The sequence below is a fragment of the Manacus candei genome, unplaced genomic scaffold (genome assembly GCF_025592945.1).
Source record: "Manacus candei isolate 608988 ecotype Guabito, Panama unplaced genomic scaffold, ASM2559294v1 h1tg000045l, whole genome shotgun sequence".
NCBI lineage: Eukaryota > Metazoa > Chordata > Aves > Passeriformes > Pipridae > Manacus > Manacus candei.
In genome coordinates, this window is record NW_026138093.1 from 2,981,975 (window position 1) to 3,000,868 (window position 18,894).

General features: G+C 52.4%; 1 protein-coding gene and 2 pseudogenes across 1 annotated transcript; 1 reads left to right on the plus strand and 2 right to left on the minus strand.

The window, feature by feature from the left end:
* Positions 1–18,894, minus strand: part of LOC127474809 (uncharacterized) — a 1,721,191-nt pseudogene that overhangs the window by 1,465,201 nt on the left and 237,096 nt on the right.
* The window catches only part of LOC127474807 (zinc finger protein 501-like), a 118,227-nt pseudogene that overhangs the window by 53,956 nt on the left and 45,377 nt on the right, over positions 1–18,894 (plus strand).
* On the minus strand, positions 16,694–17,857 carry LOC127474935 (olfactory receptor 14J1-like). The gene has a single exon (XM_051796267.1). The coding sequence runs from the start codon at positions 17,840–17,842 to the stop codon at positions 16,886–16,888; it is 957 nt and encodes a 318-aa protein (XP_051652227.1). The 5' UTR covers positions 17,843–17,857; the 3' UTR covers positions 16,694–16,885.

Consider the following 18,894-nt stretch of genomic DNA (forward strand, 5'->3'; position numbering starts at 1 on the left):
TGCCTCCCCAGGGGTGTCCAGGCATCCCACGAGGCATCTGCTGTTACTGCATCACCACCTCCCCTCACCAGAATGGATTTGGAAGGGTTTCCAAGCACAGGGAGACAGAGGGGACCAGAGGGAAACCTCAGGGCTCCCAGAGGGACTAGAGGACAAACAGGGAGTCTGGGTCACCGCCCCCATGGCAGGGGATGGGCCTCCGCTGTCCCTCTCTTGCACTGGTACCATGTTTCCATCTGTTCTGCCCTGGGGAAAAAGAAGTTTCCTTTGACTTGGAAGAGCTGATGAGCATCATCTTGTGATGCCCTGGGAGGGGATTAGTTTTGACGGAATCACCTACAGGAAAGTTTGGAGACCTCCCTCAGTGTGCCCTGTGCCGGTGCTGAGCACATGGAGGGAAACACACCAGGAGTCAGACGGCCCTGCCCAGAAGAACTGACTGCCTGAAGGAAGTTCTTGCATTTTCTCTTTTTTAAAACCCACTTCCTTCCTCAATATTGCCTCTGGCACGGGTGGCTGAGAAGGGATAAAACAGGAAAGAAGCCAAGCCATCAGGGAAAGAGCCAGATGATGAAAGGGTGTTAGCTGCTGAGAATTTCTTTGGGAAGAAGTAGACTGTTAACTTGAGATGGAAATTTGCAGTATACCATGGAACCTTATTCAAAGTCCAGCTGGAAAATACCTTAGTGTTAAGAGTGTGAAATAAATACTAAAGTGTCATCAACTATGTGCTTTTCTCTTTATTCCCAATCACTAATTAAAGAAACATAACTCAGAAGTGATCTCACTCTGTGCTCCAGTGACATTAACATTAGAACAATATTGTCACTGTCTACTGGTCTCTTGTGCTCCTCACTGGAAGGCACTTGGTGCACCCCTGGATATCCTGCTAATGAGGTAAAAAACTAACCCTTCTAAAGTTCCAGATTTTCCTCACCTGTTTGGAAACAGTTGGACAAACTGGACCAAGTTAGTACTTGAAAACCACCTACTGGATTTAGCATTAATTACTCCTTGTTTTAAGCGTAGAGGAAAAAAGCTCACACAACACAATCTCTGTGGACCCAACAGAGAAAACATCCCCAGGGTCTTGTTAGAGCACAACCCTGCAAACAGGGATGACAGGTCAGAGAGTCACAGAATCATCAAGGTTGGAAGAGACCTTCCAGATCTTCTAGTCCAACTGTCAACCCAGCACCACCAGAATCACCCCTAAACCCCATCCCAAAGCACTACATCCAGATGCCACCTGAATGCTTCCAGAGACTCCACCACCTCCCTGAGCTACTTGTTCCAATGCCTGAGCACTCTCTCAGTGGAAAAAGGGTTTTTGAATATCTAATATGAACCTTACCTGATGCAATTTAAGGTCGTTTCCTCTCTTCCTGTCACTAAAGGCTTTGCAGAAGAGACCAACCCCCACCCCACTAAAACCTCCTTTCAGGTCATTGCAGAGAGCAATGAGGTCCCCCCTGAGCCTCCCCTTCTCCAGACTCAACCAGCCCAGTTCCCTCAGCCGTCCCTCAGCAGACATGTTTTCCAGAGCCTTCCCCAGCTCCGTTCCCTTCTCTGGACACGCTCCAGCCCCTCAAGGGCCTTTTGGCACTGAGGGGCCAGAACTGGACACAGCACTCCAGGTGGGGCCTCCCCAGTGCCCAGCACAGAGGGGCAATCAGTTCTCTGCTCCTGCTGGCCACACTCTTCTCCACAAAGGCCACCATGCCCTTGGCCTTCTTGCCCCCCTGGGCACACTCTGCCTCATATCCAGCCACTGTCAAGCAGCACCCCCAAGTCCCTTCCTGCTGAGCAGCTCTCCAGCCCCTCTGCCCCCAGCCTGGAGTGTTCCAGGGGGTTATTGGGATCCAAGTGCAGGACCTGACACTTGGCCTTCTTGATCCAGCCTGTCCAGATCCCTCTGCAGAGCCTTCCTGCCCTCCAGCACATCCACACTCACACCCAGATCAGTCAGTCTCCCAAACAGACCATAGTCTGACCACCAGCAGTCCAGGGTGTCAGTTCTTCCTCCACCCAGAATGGAAAACTCCATCATTTTGGGGTCTCTGTGCCCATCGGCTCCGACCACCACATCCCCCACCAGTCACAGAATCATGGAATGGTTTGGGTTGGAAGGGACCTTAAAGAGCATCTCAGTCCAACCCCCTGCCATGGGCAGGGACACCTTCCACTAGACTCAGAGCTCAGAACCCCATCCAACCTGGCCTTGGACACTTCCAGGGATGGGGCAGACAGAACTTCTCTGAGCAACCTGTGCCAGGATCTCACTACCATCACAGTCCAGAAATTCTTCCTAATATCCCATCTAACCCTTCCCTTTCTCAGTGTGAAACCATTCCCCTTGTCCTGTCACTCCAGGCTCTTGTAAATAGTCTCTCTCCATCTTTCTTGTTGGCTCCCTTCAGGCACTGGAAGGCCACAATTAGGTCATCCCAAAGCCTTCTCTTCTCCAGCCTGAACAATTCTAATTCTCTCAGCCTTTCCTCACAGCAGAGCTGCTCCATCCCTCTGATCCCTTTGGTGGTCCCCTCTGGACTCGCTCCAACAGGTCCATGTCCTTCCTGTGCTGGAGCCCAGAGCTGGAGGCAGCTCTGCAGGGGTGACAACATTACAGCCCTGTGTGTTCCAACAAGGACACCGTGGAACCTCGTGGAACCAAGGGGTCATTGTGAAAATCCAAGGCTTCATGAAATCATAGGAACCCTGGAGGACTGTGGAACCTCATGGAACCAAGGGTTCATTGTGCCATGAAGGGCCTCATGGAACTAAGGGAGCCCTGAGACATTTTGGGACCTCATAGAATCAGGGACCATTGTGACACTGAGGAACCTCGGGGACTCAGAGGCCACTGTGACACTGCAGGGCCTCATGGAACCAAAGAATTCCTGGGACACTGTATTATCTCATGGAACCAAGGGGCCACTGTTTTATGTGGGACCTCCTAGAACCAAAGGAGTCCTGAGACATTCTGCAAACCCATGGAATCAAGGGTCCATTATCACACTGCAGAGCCTTACAAAGCCAAATGGACCCTGTGACTCTGTGGAACCTCATGGAATCCAGTGGCCATTCCCACACTGTAAAACCTCATGGATACTCTCAGGTTCCCATTATGAAAAGACGCCTCTGCCCAAATTCAGCTGCTAAGGAGACCATGTGCCAAAGGCAGCAGTCCAGCTTTGATTTAACAGTAAATAGGAGGGAGAGAGAGAGAAAGAAATGGAAAGAGAGAGAGAAGAAGGGGGTGGTGGGAAGCCAGTGAGAGAGAGACTGAGATGAAGTAAATGTATCACACCATGGAGATCCCTGAGGCTCCCACCGGTCCTTCTTCACCCTGCTCTGCTCGGTGGAGGGTCCCCAAGTTGTGCTTCTGGGCTATCACTTTTATACAACCCAAGCCCTGGATATTCAGGGGGGTAGATGCTGTTCCCACAGCTTGGGCTGGCACATCTACAAGGACTTACTTCCTTTCCCACAGCTTGCCACGGTGGGAATTTTGCCCACTGTGCTTCCAGTCTGCAGGTGGGAATCTTTGTCTGGATGGGTTCCTCAGACCTGTCTTACCAGCCCTGGCTTCCTGTTATGGCTGTCTGCTCTTTCCCACACTCTGCACAGTGCAATTCTGTCCTGGGGGCTACTTCCAAAGCTTCACCTCCCTTTAGGCCTTGGAATTAAAGGCCTTCCTGTTTGCCACCAGTGCTTATGTCTTGTGGTGCCTTATGGGATTTTCCTGCTTTGACAGTGTTTTGAGGCAGTTCATTGTGCCCTTCAAGTCCTTCCATGTGCACACACACACACCACTCTCACCAGTGTCTGGCCCTCCAAAGAACACAAGCCCTGATGATTTGTAGCTCCCACTCCAGTGGTTGGCACTTGGAGCTCCCTCCGTACCCAGAGCTCAGAGCTCCCTTGTGCCAGAAAGTTTAAAGAGATTGTGCCTCATTCTGCCAAGACAGTCCTTGGAAAAAAGTGTCCCTCTGTGTTTCCTGGGATAAGAGCACTCTGTTGTCATCTTCCAAAACCTTGGAGAGGTCCCAGAGATCTCCCAGGAAGGAATTTGGGGCCTCAAGCACAGGACCCGTATATAGAGGCTGAGGATTCAGGGGTCAGTGGTGGGAAGATTGAGGACAGTAGAGGAGTAGCCTGAGAGGTCTGGAAGGGGGGTGTCAGAGCAGGTGGAGCTTTTCTTCCTGTCAGAAAACAGCCTAAGAAAGAATTAGTGCCACCAAGGGCAGCTGGGGTGGCCTAGACTGGTGACAAGAAGTCAGAACTTTCCCTCTGAGGTCAGTGTTGTGGTGCAATATGTCACAAAGAAGGAGCCTGGATGAGCCCAAGGCTTTGTGTGTGCAGGAAGAGCCAGGGAGGACGCAGAGATGTCAGTGCAGGAAGGTGCCAGCCAGGTGGGGCAGCCGGGGGGATGACGACAGCCTGCAGGGAAAGGGGCAGGGCATGGACACCGTAGGACAGCCTGGGCTGGAGAGGAGACAGGGAGGGGGAGAAGCTGAAAGGCCCGGACAGAGCCACCAGGATCTTTCAGCAGGACTCTCCCAGTTGCTGCAGTGCAGGGGAAGTGGTCATATGGCAGAGCAGGGCAGGAGCTGCAGGCAGCAAGGGCAGAGAGGAGAAGGGAGCAGGAGGTTCAAGGGATCCCGGGCTGGGAGGACAGGGCAGAGCTGCTCAGGGCAGGAACCTTGCCAGCCCTTTGCCACGGTCAGGCTGTGGCTGCAGAGCAGTGCAGGTGAGTTCCTGCAAGTGCCTCTCCCAGCTGCCAAATGGCAGCAGTGGCAGGAGGTGTCAGGATGGCTCTGCTGGATTTGCTGGGGTGCAGCAGGAGAAGCTGCTGCAGAGCAGGACTTGCTGCTGCCCCATCAGAGGCCCAGGGCCAGAAGGTTCCCTGTGCCAGGGCTGGCTGTGGGGTGGGAAGGTGGGGGTGCAGCCAGGGGTGCCCAGGGCTGTGGGGCAGAGCAGGGTCCTGCCCCCAGGGCTCTGTGTGCTGGGGCAGGGACTCTGCTGCCTGCCAGGGTCAGCTCTCAGCCCGGCCAAGGAGCTGCCACGGGGCTGTGGGAGAAGGGCTGTGGGGAAGGAGTGACCCCTCAGGGCTGGGCAGGGCTGGGCAGGGCCCTTCAGCTGCAGGCTCAGGGCTCCTCACAGCTTCAGCTCCACCTCCTCCATTTCCAGGGGCCCTTCTCAGGAAGCACATCCCCCCAGAACACCTCCCCCTTCCCAGCCACCGCAGGCTGTCTGGGATCTGCTCTGCAGCCCCTGCCCAGGCAGAGCTGCCCCTGGGCACTGGGCTGGGGATGGCTCTGGCAGCACTGGCAGGGAGCTGAGCTGGGCACAGGCAGGGGCTGCTGGCAGGAACAGCTCCTCACCCAGAGACAGGCAGGCAGGGAGAGGCAGCTGCTGCCACAAGGGCTGGGCAGGGGGATGTGGGCCCCTCCCTGCTGTCCCTGTGGCACAGACCCCTTCCCTGAGCAGCTCCTGCCTGGGCTCCTTTCCCAGCCTAAGCAGAGCCTGTGCCCTCAGGCCCACGGGGGCTGGGCTGTGCATTGCCCTGCAGCAGCCAGAGCCCAGGCAAGGACAAGGCCCTGATTTCCAGCTGTCTCTCTGTGTCCCTCCTCCCTTGGCAGCAGCACTGTGGCATTTCCCTGCCATCCCCTGCTGCCTGGGCTCTCCTTGTTCTCACCAGTGGGTTTTCTGAGCCAGTGTGAGGTTTGGGGGTGGCAGATTCCTGTGCAGACACAACCCCTTTGGGTGCTGCTGTGGGGATGTGTCTGTGGGAGCCAAGTGCCCAAGTGCCCTCCAGGCACCTTCAGGGTCTTCAGCTGTTTGCCTGGGTGTCCTGCAGGGCTGCAGGTGCCCTCCAGAAGGGCACAGCTCTGCCATAGGATCTCTGTGCTGCACAGGATCCCCATGGAGAAAACTCCTCAGTGCTAAATCCATGGAAATGCTCTGGGCAGCTGCAATGAGTGTTTTGTGTCTGAGTCTGGGAGGGCAGAGATGAAAAGGTGAGGAGTGTGTCAATCTGTTCTTTGGACATGGATTCCTGGATGTCTGTACAGTTTCTCTGTAGGGGAACAGTTGAGTGTGACGCTCCTCCAGCTCCAAGCTGCCAGCACAGCGCAGCTGAGCCCAGGACTGATGGGCAGAGCAGCTCTTCTCTCTGCACTGAGGGACCGTCCCTGGGCCCCTCAGAACCCACAGTGCAATAGAAATGTCAGGGATTTCAAACTTCCACAACCACTCCTAAGTGTGGCAGGTACAAGTGGGTGAACAAACACAAAGAATTCCCTCAGCTCAGTTCCTCATTTGGGCAAATTGCAAACAGCAAAGCTGAGAAGCTCTTGGATGTATCACAAATATATTTATTTAGAGATCACCCTGCATTCCAAGTTCCCTCTCCCAGCAGAGTAAGAAGAAGTCCTCGGTCCTTGGGAGCCCATCACAGAGTTGCTGGTTTCAATGGTCCCCTCAGCAAGCAAAAGCCAGAGCTCAGGGGAGGGAGCTGCAGCGAGGTCTGAGTGAGGAGAGAGAGCCTGAGAGTGGGGTGGCTGTGAGATTTTTTAATGTTTGGCTGCAGAAGCCTGGTCTAACTCAGCAGTGACTTTTTCTCCTCAACAGATCAAAATACCCTGGGAAAGGTGCAAATGTCCAACAGCAGCTCCCTCACCCAGTTCCTCCTCCTGGCATTCGCAGACAGGCGGGAGCTGCAGCTCCTGCACTTCTGGCTCTTCCTGGCCATCTCCCTGGCTGCCCTCCTGGCCAACGGCCTCATCCTCAGCGCCGTAGCCTGTGACCACCACCTGCACACCCCGATGGGCTTCTTCCTGCTCAACCTCTCCCTCACAGACCTGGGCTGCATCTGCACCACTGTCCCCAAAGCCATGCACAATTCCCTCTGGGGCACCACAACCATCTCCTACATGGGATGTGCTGTACAGCTCTTTTTCTTTCTGTTCTTTGTGTTAGCAGAGTATTTCCTCCTCACCATCATGTGCTACGACCGCTACGTTGCCATCTGCAAACCCCTGCACTACGGGACCCTCCTGGGCAGCAGAGCTTGTGCCCACATGGCAGCAGCTGCCTGGGCCACTGGCTTTCTCACTGCTCTGCTGCACACAGTCAGTACATTTTCCCTGCCCCTGTGCCAGGGCAATGCCCTGGGCCAGTTCTTCTGTGAAATCCCACACATCCTCAAGCTCTCCTGCTCACACTCAGACTACCTCAGAGAACTTGGGCTTCTTATGTTTAGTACCTGTTTAGGGTTTGGTTGTTTCATTTTCCTTGTGTTCTCCTATGTGCAGATCTTCAGGGCTGTGCTGAGGATCCCCTCTCAGCAGGGACAGCACAAAGCCTTTTCCACGTGCCTCCCTCACATGGCCGTGGTCTCCCTGTTTATCAGCACTGTCGTGTTTACTTACCTGAAGCCCCCCTCCATCTCCTCCCCATCCTTTGATCTGATGGTGTCAGTTCTGTACTCCGTGGTTCCTCCAGCACTGAACCCCCTCATCTACAGCCTCAGGAACCAGGAGCTCAAGGATGCCCTGAGGAAACTGATAACTGGGTGTTTTTCAGAAGCAACAAACTCTCCTTTTTCTGTTTGTTATGTACCTCATTAAAGGCCAATCCTGTTATGGACTTCATTAAAGGCCCAACATATCTGAGATGGTTTGAATGATAATAGACAATCCAGTTTGTGGGTACAAAGCTGAATACTTTATTTGACATAACTTTAGCTATATAGAGAGTTTTTGGAAAGCAGGGCAAGCATTCCATTGATGGCTGGGGTTAAAGGTCTAGGAAGATATTTTTCTTTAAACAGATAAACAGATATTTCTTTCCATTTCGGGTATATAAAAAGCTGTACATTACCTTGAAAAAAGGGCCTTCTTGCTACAGAATTTTCACTTGTAGTATTAAAAGTAAAGCTGCACTTAAATCACAAACACAATGCAGATGGGGGCAAACAGAGTGATAAAACAGATTTACCTCTGGAGTCTAGAAGTCAACTTAATTAAAAGATACTATAAGAATATCAGAGAGTAAATATAAACAGGCTTCCCTGTGTTTAAATCTCAAGGTTTCTGGCTAAGATAACTTCTTATGTGTGCTGTATCATTAAGAATTCCTACCACAACACATATCTTCTCTGTTTTTTGCTCCTGGTAGGGATGTTATTTTTGTGAGAATTTGTTCAAATCAAAAATCTTTATGTATAAATATGCATATAAAAATGTATATAAAAAACATTTTCAATTCAGTGTTTGCCTTTCTAGCCTGGCCCAGAGGCTGTACAAACTGGGAATTGACTCACTGTGTGCTTAAGCCAAATAAAGAACTCTGCAATGTCTTGTTTGCCTGACATCTTTCCTCTCTGACTTCTCTGCAGCTGCAGGGTTGGGGCCTCTGTGCAGAGCTGGGCCAGAAAAGAGTCCCAGCAGAGCAGCACTGCCAGGGAGCAGCAGCCCTTCTCCTGCCTGGCCTCCTCTCCCTTCCCTTCCACACTGTCCTGCAGAGCCCTGTGTTGTTGGAGGCCTCAGTGCTCTGGCAGTCGGTGCCAGTCCTGCTGCAGGACTGTCCAGGGACTGCAGGCAGGGACAGCCACGGGCACTGCTGGCACAGAGCTGACCTCTGCAGCAGCACTGCCATCCTGCAGGGGCATCTCCTCAGGCCAGGGCCTCAAAGCTTCCATCTGCTTTCCACTTTGCTCTCCAGGATGTGCCCAACACAACGCCCTGCAGAGGAAAACAGCAGTGACCAGCACAAGGGGGGGAGTGCTCAGGGTGGGGGCACCCAGCAGTGCCCTGGCACAGCCAGCGCCGCTCCCAGCACTGGCCTCTCACCCCAGGCCATTGGGCTTGTTCTTCCCTCCAAGGAGGGACAGCAAATGACCAGCTCAGGAGTCCATGTTTGCACTGCATGGACAAGACATGCCCCTGTGTCACGGCTTGGGGCTGGGGGGGTGGAAGGCTTAGACAAAGTTGATGGCAGAAGCCGTCTCGTTGAGCTACGAGGTGCAGAAAGGACCCCCTTGCTTTCTAAATTCCTTCTCAGAGAGGAGCCTGGCTGTGGCTGGATCCAATCTCAGGCTCAGATTTTGGTTTCAATTGAAGGAATTATAGAGGTGTGATTCAATCACTTTGTCCGACAGGTTTTAGTGATGGCAAATCAGAAATATTTCTATAAAATCGATCATTTATTATGACAAATGAACAGAAAATTGATCAGACAAATGAACAGACCTTAAAGAGAATTATTTACTGCACAGTATAAAAGCCAAAACCTCCTAGCAGTATAGTGTAAGATAGGACAGTGCAGTCTATCAAAGTCATTCTATTAAAGTAATTGCATCAAAACCAGCAAAAAGAAACAATCCTGAAGCAGAGAGTGAGGTAACTCACCCCATAACAACAGGGGGTAGTTCTCTCTCTTTCACTTAACCCCTGGGCAGTGACCATGAAGAGCTGTCCCTGCTTCATGGCAGAAGCTCCACACACTTCAAGGAAGTCTGTGGAAGAATCTGCCACATGAAAGTTGGACGGGGCTTTTAGAGTTATCGAGGGTTTGACTGCCAGACATATTTGCAGGCCAGGGAGCAGCTTATCTGTCAAATCCTGTTTCAGAAAGCAGGATGTGTGTTTGAAGTTTCATGAAGCATTTTGGGTTTAGTATAATTCAACATTAAAAACAGCACCTTGGCACCAGCAGTAACTCATCAGAGTGTGCATTGTTTGCATTCTCTGACCATTGTTTAGGTATTATCAGAGCAGAGCATCCTGCCAGAAATGGTCCCTTGATTCTATGAGGTTGCAAAAACTCTCAGGGTTCCTTTGGTTCCATGAGGTCCCTCAGTGTCACAACGGACCCCTGGTTCCATGAGGTTCTGGAGTGTCACAATGGCCATGATGATTTCATGAGTTTCCACTATCTCTCCAGGATTCCTTTGGTTCCATGAGGCCCTGCAGTGTCACAATGGCTCCTTGATTCCAGGATGTTCCAAAACATCCCAGGGTTCCCTTGGCTCCAAGAGGCTCCCCAGTGTCCCAGCGGCCCCTGGATTCCAGCAGGCCCTGCAGTGTCCCAATGGCCACTGGGTTCCAGGAGCCACAGCGGCTGCCGCCGGCGTCTGTGCCCGGAGCCGCCGCTCCCACGGGGCTGCCGCACTCACCGCCGGGGTTGCCGCTCGCGCAGCCGCCGCTCTGCCCCGGCTGCACCGGGACCCGGCACCGCCTCGGGCCTGCGCTGCCGCCTCAGCGGCCACAGGGACACAGCCATGGGGAACCTTTGCTCTGACACTGATGGGGCCTGGCTTTGTTCTGCTTGGGGCTGGGCTTTGGGAAAACTGCTGTTCATTTTCATGCTCCACTGGGACAGCTCCTGAATTCCAAAGGTTTCCTAATCCAGGGGAGGGGTTTCTATGGCATCGGAGGTGCCGCCCCTCGAGACACATTGTCAGTGAACCATCCAGCTGACTGGGATGGGTTGGCCTGTGATCAGTCAATGCTTTGGGGAATGCTCTATTTTGGTTGAATGTTGCCCTATAACCTTTTACCAAGCTCCCTTATTTTCTGAAGTTTGCCAGTAAAAGTGTCTTATTTGACCTCCTGAGAAAACGTGTGCAGTGTCTTCTTCCTTGTGGTCTCTCTGAAGGTATTAAAAGACCTGAAGGCCCTTTTCAAAAATTTGGAGGGTGGAAATTTTTTATGCCTTTTATATTTTTCAAAGTAAAACCCCTTTGCTGAGCTCATAGCTCAAACCTGGGTCTCACAGTCACCATCCCTGGAAGTGTTCAAAAAACATTGAGCTCTGGCACTTGAGGACACGGTTTAGTGGTGAAGATGCCGGCGTTGGGTTAATGGTTGACCTCCATGATCTCAGAGGTCTTTTCTAACCTTAACAATTCTATGATTCTGTGGTGACTCAACCACTTCCCTGGACATTCTGTTCCAATGCTTGATAACCCATAGCCATCCCTGTGATGCTGCAGCCAAGGAATAGACCAGTGATTTTCACAGTGTTCCTGGATCACAGGAGGTCCAAACCCATTTCCATCAGCACCTTGTCCTTCCTGCAGATCAGAGTCACCTGAAGCCTCCAGGCCCGCTACAATGGCAGAGACCCCCCAGGCAGCAAAGCCCTGTCCTGCCAGGCTGCCCAGCCCAGCCCTGTGTCTCTCTGGCCCTGGGGACAGCAGGGTTTGCTCTCCTTGGGGCACCTCAGTCCCTCTGCCATTGCCATCTGCCCCCACCCCAGCAGGCTCTGGAGCAAAGCACGGCTGAGGTCCAGCCCAACTCTGCTCTGACAGAAAGAACCTGCAGTCAGGGACAGGAAGAGGACAACGTCTTGTTTAACCAGCCTGAGGAATAATGGGATCAAAGACCTCCTGTATTCCTGGGCACTTGAGTGACCCTGTGGATTAGATTTGGTAGCAGGGAGGGGGCTGCAGGTTTCCCTTAGGGAAGAGGAGATCAGGAGCTGACTGTGTGTCAGAGAGAGCCAGTTTCAGGTGGCTCCAGAATGGACCAGCCAGTGCCCAAAGCTGAGCCAAAAAGCAATTCCAGAGGCACCTCTGTGATAACCCTTTGGAGAAAGGATAAAAATCCAGGGTGCTGTAGCCCAAAGAAGAGTGAGAGAAATGTGGGAGAAACAACCCTACAGGCACCAAGGGGGGTGGAGTAGGAGGGGGAGTGAGAGAGAGCCTTGGTGGGCACCTGGCAGCCAAAAGCCAACCCCCCAGCCCTGAGAGCCACAGCTCAGCCCAGCACAAAGCTCCTTTAGGTGTGGAGGTTCTTTGCAGCAGCTTTTTAGCAGAGCTGCCAGCTGGGCCATCAAAGGGGGTGTACATCTGGGTCTGAAACCTGTGTGATCCTCGTCAGCCTTGGCTCCAGTAGAATGATGGAAGAGTTTTGTTAGGAAGGGATCTTTGACATTCATCAAGTCCAACCCTCTGCAATAAGCAGAAACATCCACAACTAGATCACATTGCCCAGAGCCCCATCCAACCTGCCCTTGAATGTTTCCAGGGATGAGGCATCACCTCTCTTGGCATCTGTGCCAGTGTTTCACCACCCTCACTGTAAAAACTTCTTGGTTATATCTACTTCAGACTTGCCTTTTTTAGTTTAAAATCATTTGTCCTATCACACCATATCTAGACCCTACAAAATGTTTTCCCCCATCTTTCTTAGAAGCCTCCGTGGTTGTGCATCTTCCCCCCATTCTCCTCAGGCCTGGTCGAGGATCTCAGGAGCTCCTGACAAGCCTTGACCAAACCAGCTGAGCAATGAAGAGCCCATGGACCGGACCAGGGTGTGGCGAAGTGTCCCTGGACTGGACCAGGTGCCCCTGGATGATAAAGGTGGGAATAATTTGGAGTGGAACAGCTGGGGAACACAGGATAATGAGTCATCCCATGAAAGCCTTGGAATATTCCCTGCCTGAATTGTAGCCCAAATGGAACAGTTTTGATACAATTCCCAAATAGTTTGGAAACTTCAGTCATTCCTGACACCAGGATGGAAATTCAGCAGATAACTAAAGCCAGTCCCCTTGGGAGCCCACAGCCAGCGGGGCTGAGGGAGGCCCTGGCAGCTCCCCAGCACCTCCCTCTCAGTGGGACACCTCTGGCAGCCTCTCCCAGCTCAGGAACCCTCCAGTTTGCAACACTCCAAAGATCGTCAGTGATGCCCAGGACAATTCTGATCCCCCTCCACAAACACTCCTCCAGCTGTGACCCTTGTCTGGTGGGAAACACAAAGGGATTTGGGGGAGTGTTTCCCTGACAACAGGAGAATTTGGGAGAGGGATCTTTCCACAGCCAGCTCTTGATGTGTCCACACATCTCTGCCTGGGTGTGGGTGTGAATTGACTGTGGTGTGAATGTTGTTATTGTGAATCTCTAATTCAGTCACTGTTAAAATTGTGGCAAATGCTATTGAATCACCTGATAACTGTTCAATTGGTCAATGATTAAGTGCTACTAATGTCTTTTACCCCCTTGTCTTTGGATCAAAATCCTTCGCGCCCTAGCCCAAGGCTCTGTGTAAATCATTCCCTTTCATTAAAAAATATTTTTTTTCCTGACTTCCACTTTAAAATCTTCCTCCTTAGCTAAACTACAAAACAACTCAAATTAGCTGTAGAAGTCTTGATGACTTATAGACAATTAAAAGAAAGGGAAATAATTTGTTTTCCTGTGTTTTAATGGTCCCAAAGTGTGTTTGGAGTTGCATCAGCTGTCAGTCCAAGATGGGCCATGTCAGAACTGGTGAGGCTGGGAGGTGAGGAAAAAGGTTGATCATACAGGGTCACTGTGGATCTCCTGAGAAGACACTCAGCATCAAGATCACTTGGAGAACACCTCTATCACCTCTTGTCTGAACTTAAAAATATCCATAATTGAATTAGTACAAAAAAAGTACAAACTTTGAAGACTTGTTTTGAAATTGCCTTGAAGACAATTAAAAGAAGGCAAAGAGATCCTGAGGGATATCTGGAATTTAATGAGCCCCACGGTGTGTTTGCAGCCCAGCCCATGATCCTGAGGTACTGAGAGAAGATTGAAGCAGCTGCTGAAGAAGTCAGAAGCCAAAGTGCAAGTGCCTTGAAGCATTGCTGGGCCCCACTGAGGGTAGGCACTGTCAAAGCCTCCCCAGGGACTCCTTGGAGCAGCTCCTTGGAGGCCAGGAGTGCAGGCAGACAAAGGCTCTGGGCAGGCCCCTGCAATGCTGAGCAAAGCCTGCCTTGGTTTTGTGGAGCACAAAGGCCAAGGGCTGAGCCCCAGGCCCTGGCCCAGCAGATCCTGTCCCTCCCGGCTGGCTCAGGGCTGTTTGGGGGGCACTGGGATGGGAGGGGGAGGAACAACAAAGGCCCAAAACTGGGCAACCCCTGCCAGGCTGCTGAGGGAGGGGCGAGGCAGAACCCAAGTGCAGAACCTGCCAGGCAAGTGTCTTGTGGTGGCCTGAGTGGCAGAGGCAGCTGCCAGAGGCAAGGGGACAAAGGCCTGGGTGCCTTTGGGCCTTGCAGCCCTGCCAGAGCCCTTGGCCATCTCTCCTGCAGGCTGTCCTGCCCTGGCCCTGCTGCTGCTCTGGCCTTGCAGGCTGCACACACCCCTCCTGCTTTCCCACCCCCTCCCAGCAGCATTTCTAGACCCTCCCTGATGTCTCTGCACCAGCTCTGGCTGTTCCCTGGAACACAAAGCCATGGGCTGATCCTGACTCCCTCTGGGTGACCTCTTGCAGCACAAGGGTCCCCGTTGAGTGACATTTCTTTTTCCTCACCTTCAGTCTCAACCTTCCATGCTACTCTTTGTGGAGATTTCATTCTATTTCCAATATGGAGAAAAGCTCCATCCTGTCAGATCTCCTCTAGACCCTCTCCTATTCTTCATCATTCCTCCGGAATGGGGAACCCCACACCCAGACAGACCAGTCCAGATGTGGTGACCCCAGGGCTGAGTCCAGGGGGGTGACAACTCCCTTGTCTGGGTGCCCACACTCCCCCTAAGGCAGCCCCCTGTGCAGTTGGCCTTAAATCAAGGGACCATTCTGATTCTTTGTAACGTCACGGAATCAAGTGGCACCGTGACACTGCAGGGCCTCATGGAACCAAAGGAATGCAGGGACACTGGAATCTCATGGAACCAAGGACCACTGTGACATGTGGGGTCTCTCTGAAACAAAAGGAACCCTGAGACATCTCAGACCCTCCTGGAACCAAGGGCCCACTGTGCCTGCCCAGAACTCCATGGAATCAAGCAGAGCCGCTGCCTCCCCCCCGCCGCCGCACGGACCGGAGTCGCCGGCTCTGCCCCGCTTGGACACCTCTGGAGTCAGCGTGTTCTTGGGCAGCACAACTGATCTCAGACCAGAGAGTTTTCCAGATTTTGCTTTACCCCTCTTTCCACTGGTTTAATTTTTGTTCTTTGTTCATTTAGGGAGAAAAGGCGGAAGGGAGGCACGTGTTGATCCCTGTTTTTATCTGTTTACAAAAGGGAGTTGGGGCAGGAGCAGAGAGAGGAGACAATTTTTCTCTCTGCTGTTGCTTTGAACTGTTTTGTTGGTATTGCTTGTTTTGCTTCTATATTTCTTGTCAGTAAACTCTTATTTTTTCATTTATATTTCCTTGTATTTTGTCTCCCTGTACTGGTGGGAATAAAAGGGGAGTGAGTTCATTTTATTGGAGTTCCCGCCCCAATATGTGTCTTTAAACTAGGACAGGTTGCTCAAGGGCTCCTTGAAATTTGGCATCATTCACAAAGGTCTTGAAAATACATTTTGTCCCATTGTACAGAGAGATAATAAAGATGTTCTACTGTGGTGTTCACAGGCTGATCACTAAGGGATTTCACCAGGAAGTTGCTGCCAAGAGGACTTTGTACCATGGATTTTATTTGACACTCTTCATTCAGCCAACTTCCCACCCACCACATCTTCCACTTCTTCAGTCCAGCTCTCACCAGTCTGGCCATAAGGAGACCACAGGAGACAATGTCAAGAGCCTTGAAACAGTCTGGGCACACAACATCCTCTTCTATTCCCTCCCACAGGGGGTCTGCAATCCCTGCCTTATCCTTCCAGTGCCTGGGAATGGCTGCAGGAGGACTTGCGCTATCCCCTTCCCTGCTGAGCCTGAGCAGTCTGGAACTCTGCCAACCCTCCTTGCTGCCCTGTTTGCAGACTGGTTCCATGTCTGCCTTTGCCAAGGCCCCAGGAAGCTCTGGGCTGGCTCTGGCCTTCGCAAGTGTTTGGGAGAGGTCTCCCAGTGACACTGCCCAGCCTTCTCAATATCCCTGACACCAAAACCTTTTCCATATCCCACACTTCCAGAGGAGTGCCTAGGACACAACACAGGTTGTCCTGGTGATTCTGGAGAATGAGAAGGGATTTCTTCCTCGAGTCCAACCCCTCCAATTGGATTTGAGTGCAGCTGAAAGGTTTCCTCAGCATTTTTCCTGGTGCTCCCTGCCCTGAAGGTTTGTGGCCATCAGGCTGGAGCTGAGGGGGTTGGGCAGGTGCCTGAGGAGGGGGTAGAACAAGGGCTGTGTCCAACTGTGCCAGGAGGGCTGTGCTGGGCAAGGAGGAGGAGGCTGCAGAAAACAGTGGCACTGGGGAGGGGAGAGGAGCAGCTGGAGAGACCTTGTGCCTGCCCACGCTGGGCAGGAGCTGCCCCAGGATGGCAGCTCTGAATCACTCCCAGGATGTCCCTGGGAGCAGGAGGGGAAGACTGGATCTGAAAATGGAACCTGGAAAGCAGAGAGTAGGAGTGTCATGGTGTCACTGCAGGAGAGTTCCAGCCCTGGAGCAAGGTGACAGAAGTGACGCAGTACATACCCTGCCCGCAGAAGATGCCACAGCATCCTGGAGATGCCTTAAGGGAGCTTCAGAAGTTCCCAGGGCCTGTCCCTGCCTGTGCTCTAAGGGCTTCCAGCCCACAGGACTGTGCTCAGAGAGCACTCAGGCCTTACAGTGAGAAAGGGGCTCAGGAGGACAGTGTGGAAGTGGCAAGAGAGCAACTCTGCAAAGACCAAGCCCTGCTGCTCCCTGGCAGTGCTGCTGGGCTGGGATTATTGTCCCCTTCCTGTTTGCAAATACCCCCTGTCCTGCAGTGTGCTGTCCTTTAGGAACATCTGAGAAGAAGGGTCTTGGACAAAGAAGGCACTGCAGAGTCATTTATTTTGCTTAAATACTCAGAGAGCACAATTCATCATTTATACAGTCTTAGTGTCAAAATCAAAAGGTGGACACTAATTTAGAAAGCAGAGGCATAATAATATTTAATTGCACAGAAAATTATTGCAAAAAGAACTTGATGGCCTTCACGAATAACCTGAGCAGGAAGGCTGGGCCATTAAGGAGTCCTATTCTGAATGCTACACACCAAAAACCTGGCACATAATTGCTCCTGAAAAGCATCCAGTCATCATTTTTCTCAGGGCATCCTTAAGCTCCTGGTTCCTCAGGCTGTAGATGAGGGGGTTCAGTGCTGGAGGAGCCACTGAGTACAGAACTGACAGGGCCAGATCCAGGGATGGGGAGGAGATGGAGGGGGGCTTCAGGTAGGCAAATATGCCAGTGCTGACAAAGATTGAGACCACAGCCAGGTGAGGGAGACACGTGGAAAAGGCTTTGTGCCGTCCCTGCTCAGAGGGGATCCTCAGCACAGCCCTGAAGATCTGCACATAGGAGAAAACAATAAAAATTAAGCAACCCAGAAAAGGAAAAGCACTAAAAGCAAGAAGCCCAATTTCCCTCAGGGACGTACCTGAGCAGGAGAGCTTTAGGATCTGTGGAATTTCACAAAAGAACTGGCCCAGGGCATTGCCCTGGCACAGGGGCAGGGAAAATGTATTGGCTGTGTGCAGCAGAGAATAGAGAAAGCCAGTGGCCCAGGCAGCTGCTGCCATGTGGGCACAAGCTCTGCTGCCCAGGAGGGTCCCGTAGTGCAGGGGTTTGCAGATGGCAACGTAGCGGTCGTAGCACATGATGGTGAGGAGGGAAAACTCTGCTGTGATGAAGAACAGAAAGAAAAAGAGCTGTGCAGCACATCCCATGTAGGAGATGGCTGTGGTGTTCTGGAGGGAATTGTGCATGGCTTTGGGGACAGTGGTGCAGATGCAGCCCAGGTCTGTGAGGGAGAGGTTGAGCAGGAAGAAGCCCATGGGGGTGTGCAGGTGGTGGTCACAGGCTACGGCGCTGAGGATGAGGCCGTTGGCCAGGAGGGCAGCCAGGGAGATGGCCAGGAAGAGCCAGAAGTGCAGGAGCTGCAGCTCCCGCCTGTCTGAGAATGCCAGGAGGAGGAACTGGGTGAGGGAGCTGCTGTTGGACATTTGCTGCTTCTTAGCACAGGGTCTGTTCAAAAAAGGAAAGGACAGTGAATGGTTAAGACAGACCTCTGTGAAAGAGCAACTCCATTTCTAAAAGAAATCAATGTGTCAAATGTCACCAAATGCACTGCCAAGGAGTCAGGTTTGCTCTGCTGTACTGGGACATGGAATTTTTTTGGTAGAGCTCTCATACAAGGAATGTCAGATGTAACAGACCTTGAGTACAAAAGTTCCATCTCTACTGAAATGACTCAGAAGAGCTGGGGCTGCAGAGCAGAAGCTTAGTCTGTCCTTAGAATAATTGTACCTGTGTTTTCCATTTTTACCATCACACCTGGAAGGTTCTTTTCCACTGCAGGAATCCTCATTTCTATGGTCCAGCACACAGTGCCCAGCAGAGCTGCAGGGAAGGGCCCCCAGAGCTGCCTGAACGTCCCCTCCCCCAGGCCTTGGGGGCTCTTGCCCCCCACTCCCTGCCCAGGGCTCTGCTGCCTGGAGCTGTCCCTGACAGCAGCTGCCTCCCTGCGTCCAGGGCTGAAAAAGTGACACTGATGCTGTCTATAAGACAGTTTTGATGTCTGATACTCTCAGGTTCAATCCCCTCTAATTTAACAGAGTTCAAGTTGCAGTGTCTCCTCCTGTGCTCAGAGATTAATTTCCCTGTTGCAGTCAGCACCCAGACAACCCAGAGTATAACACTGAAAGAACTGGTTCATTCTCTTGAAGGTACCTCCTGTCTGTCTGTGCCTCTTGCAAACACCTTCTGGGAAATTTCCTGCTTTGATCTGGAGCTGTGACCAGCCCTCATCCCTGCAGCCCACTTTGGAGATCAGAAGGACTCTACCCTGCTCTGCCCTCCCAGGAGTTGTTCCTTCCCCACAGCCCTTCTCCCCCAGCCCCGTGGCAGCTCCTTGGCCGGGCTGAGAGCTGACCCTGGCAGGCAGCAGAGTCCCTGCCCAGCACACAGAGCCCTGGGGGCAGGACCCTGCTCTGCCCCACAGCCCTGGGCACCCCTGGCTGCACCCCCACCTTCCCACCCCACAGCCAGCCCTGCC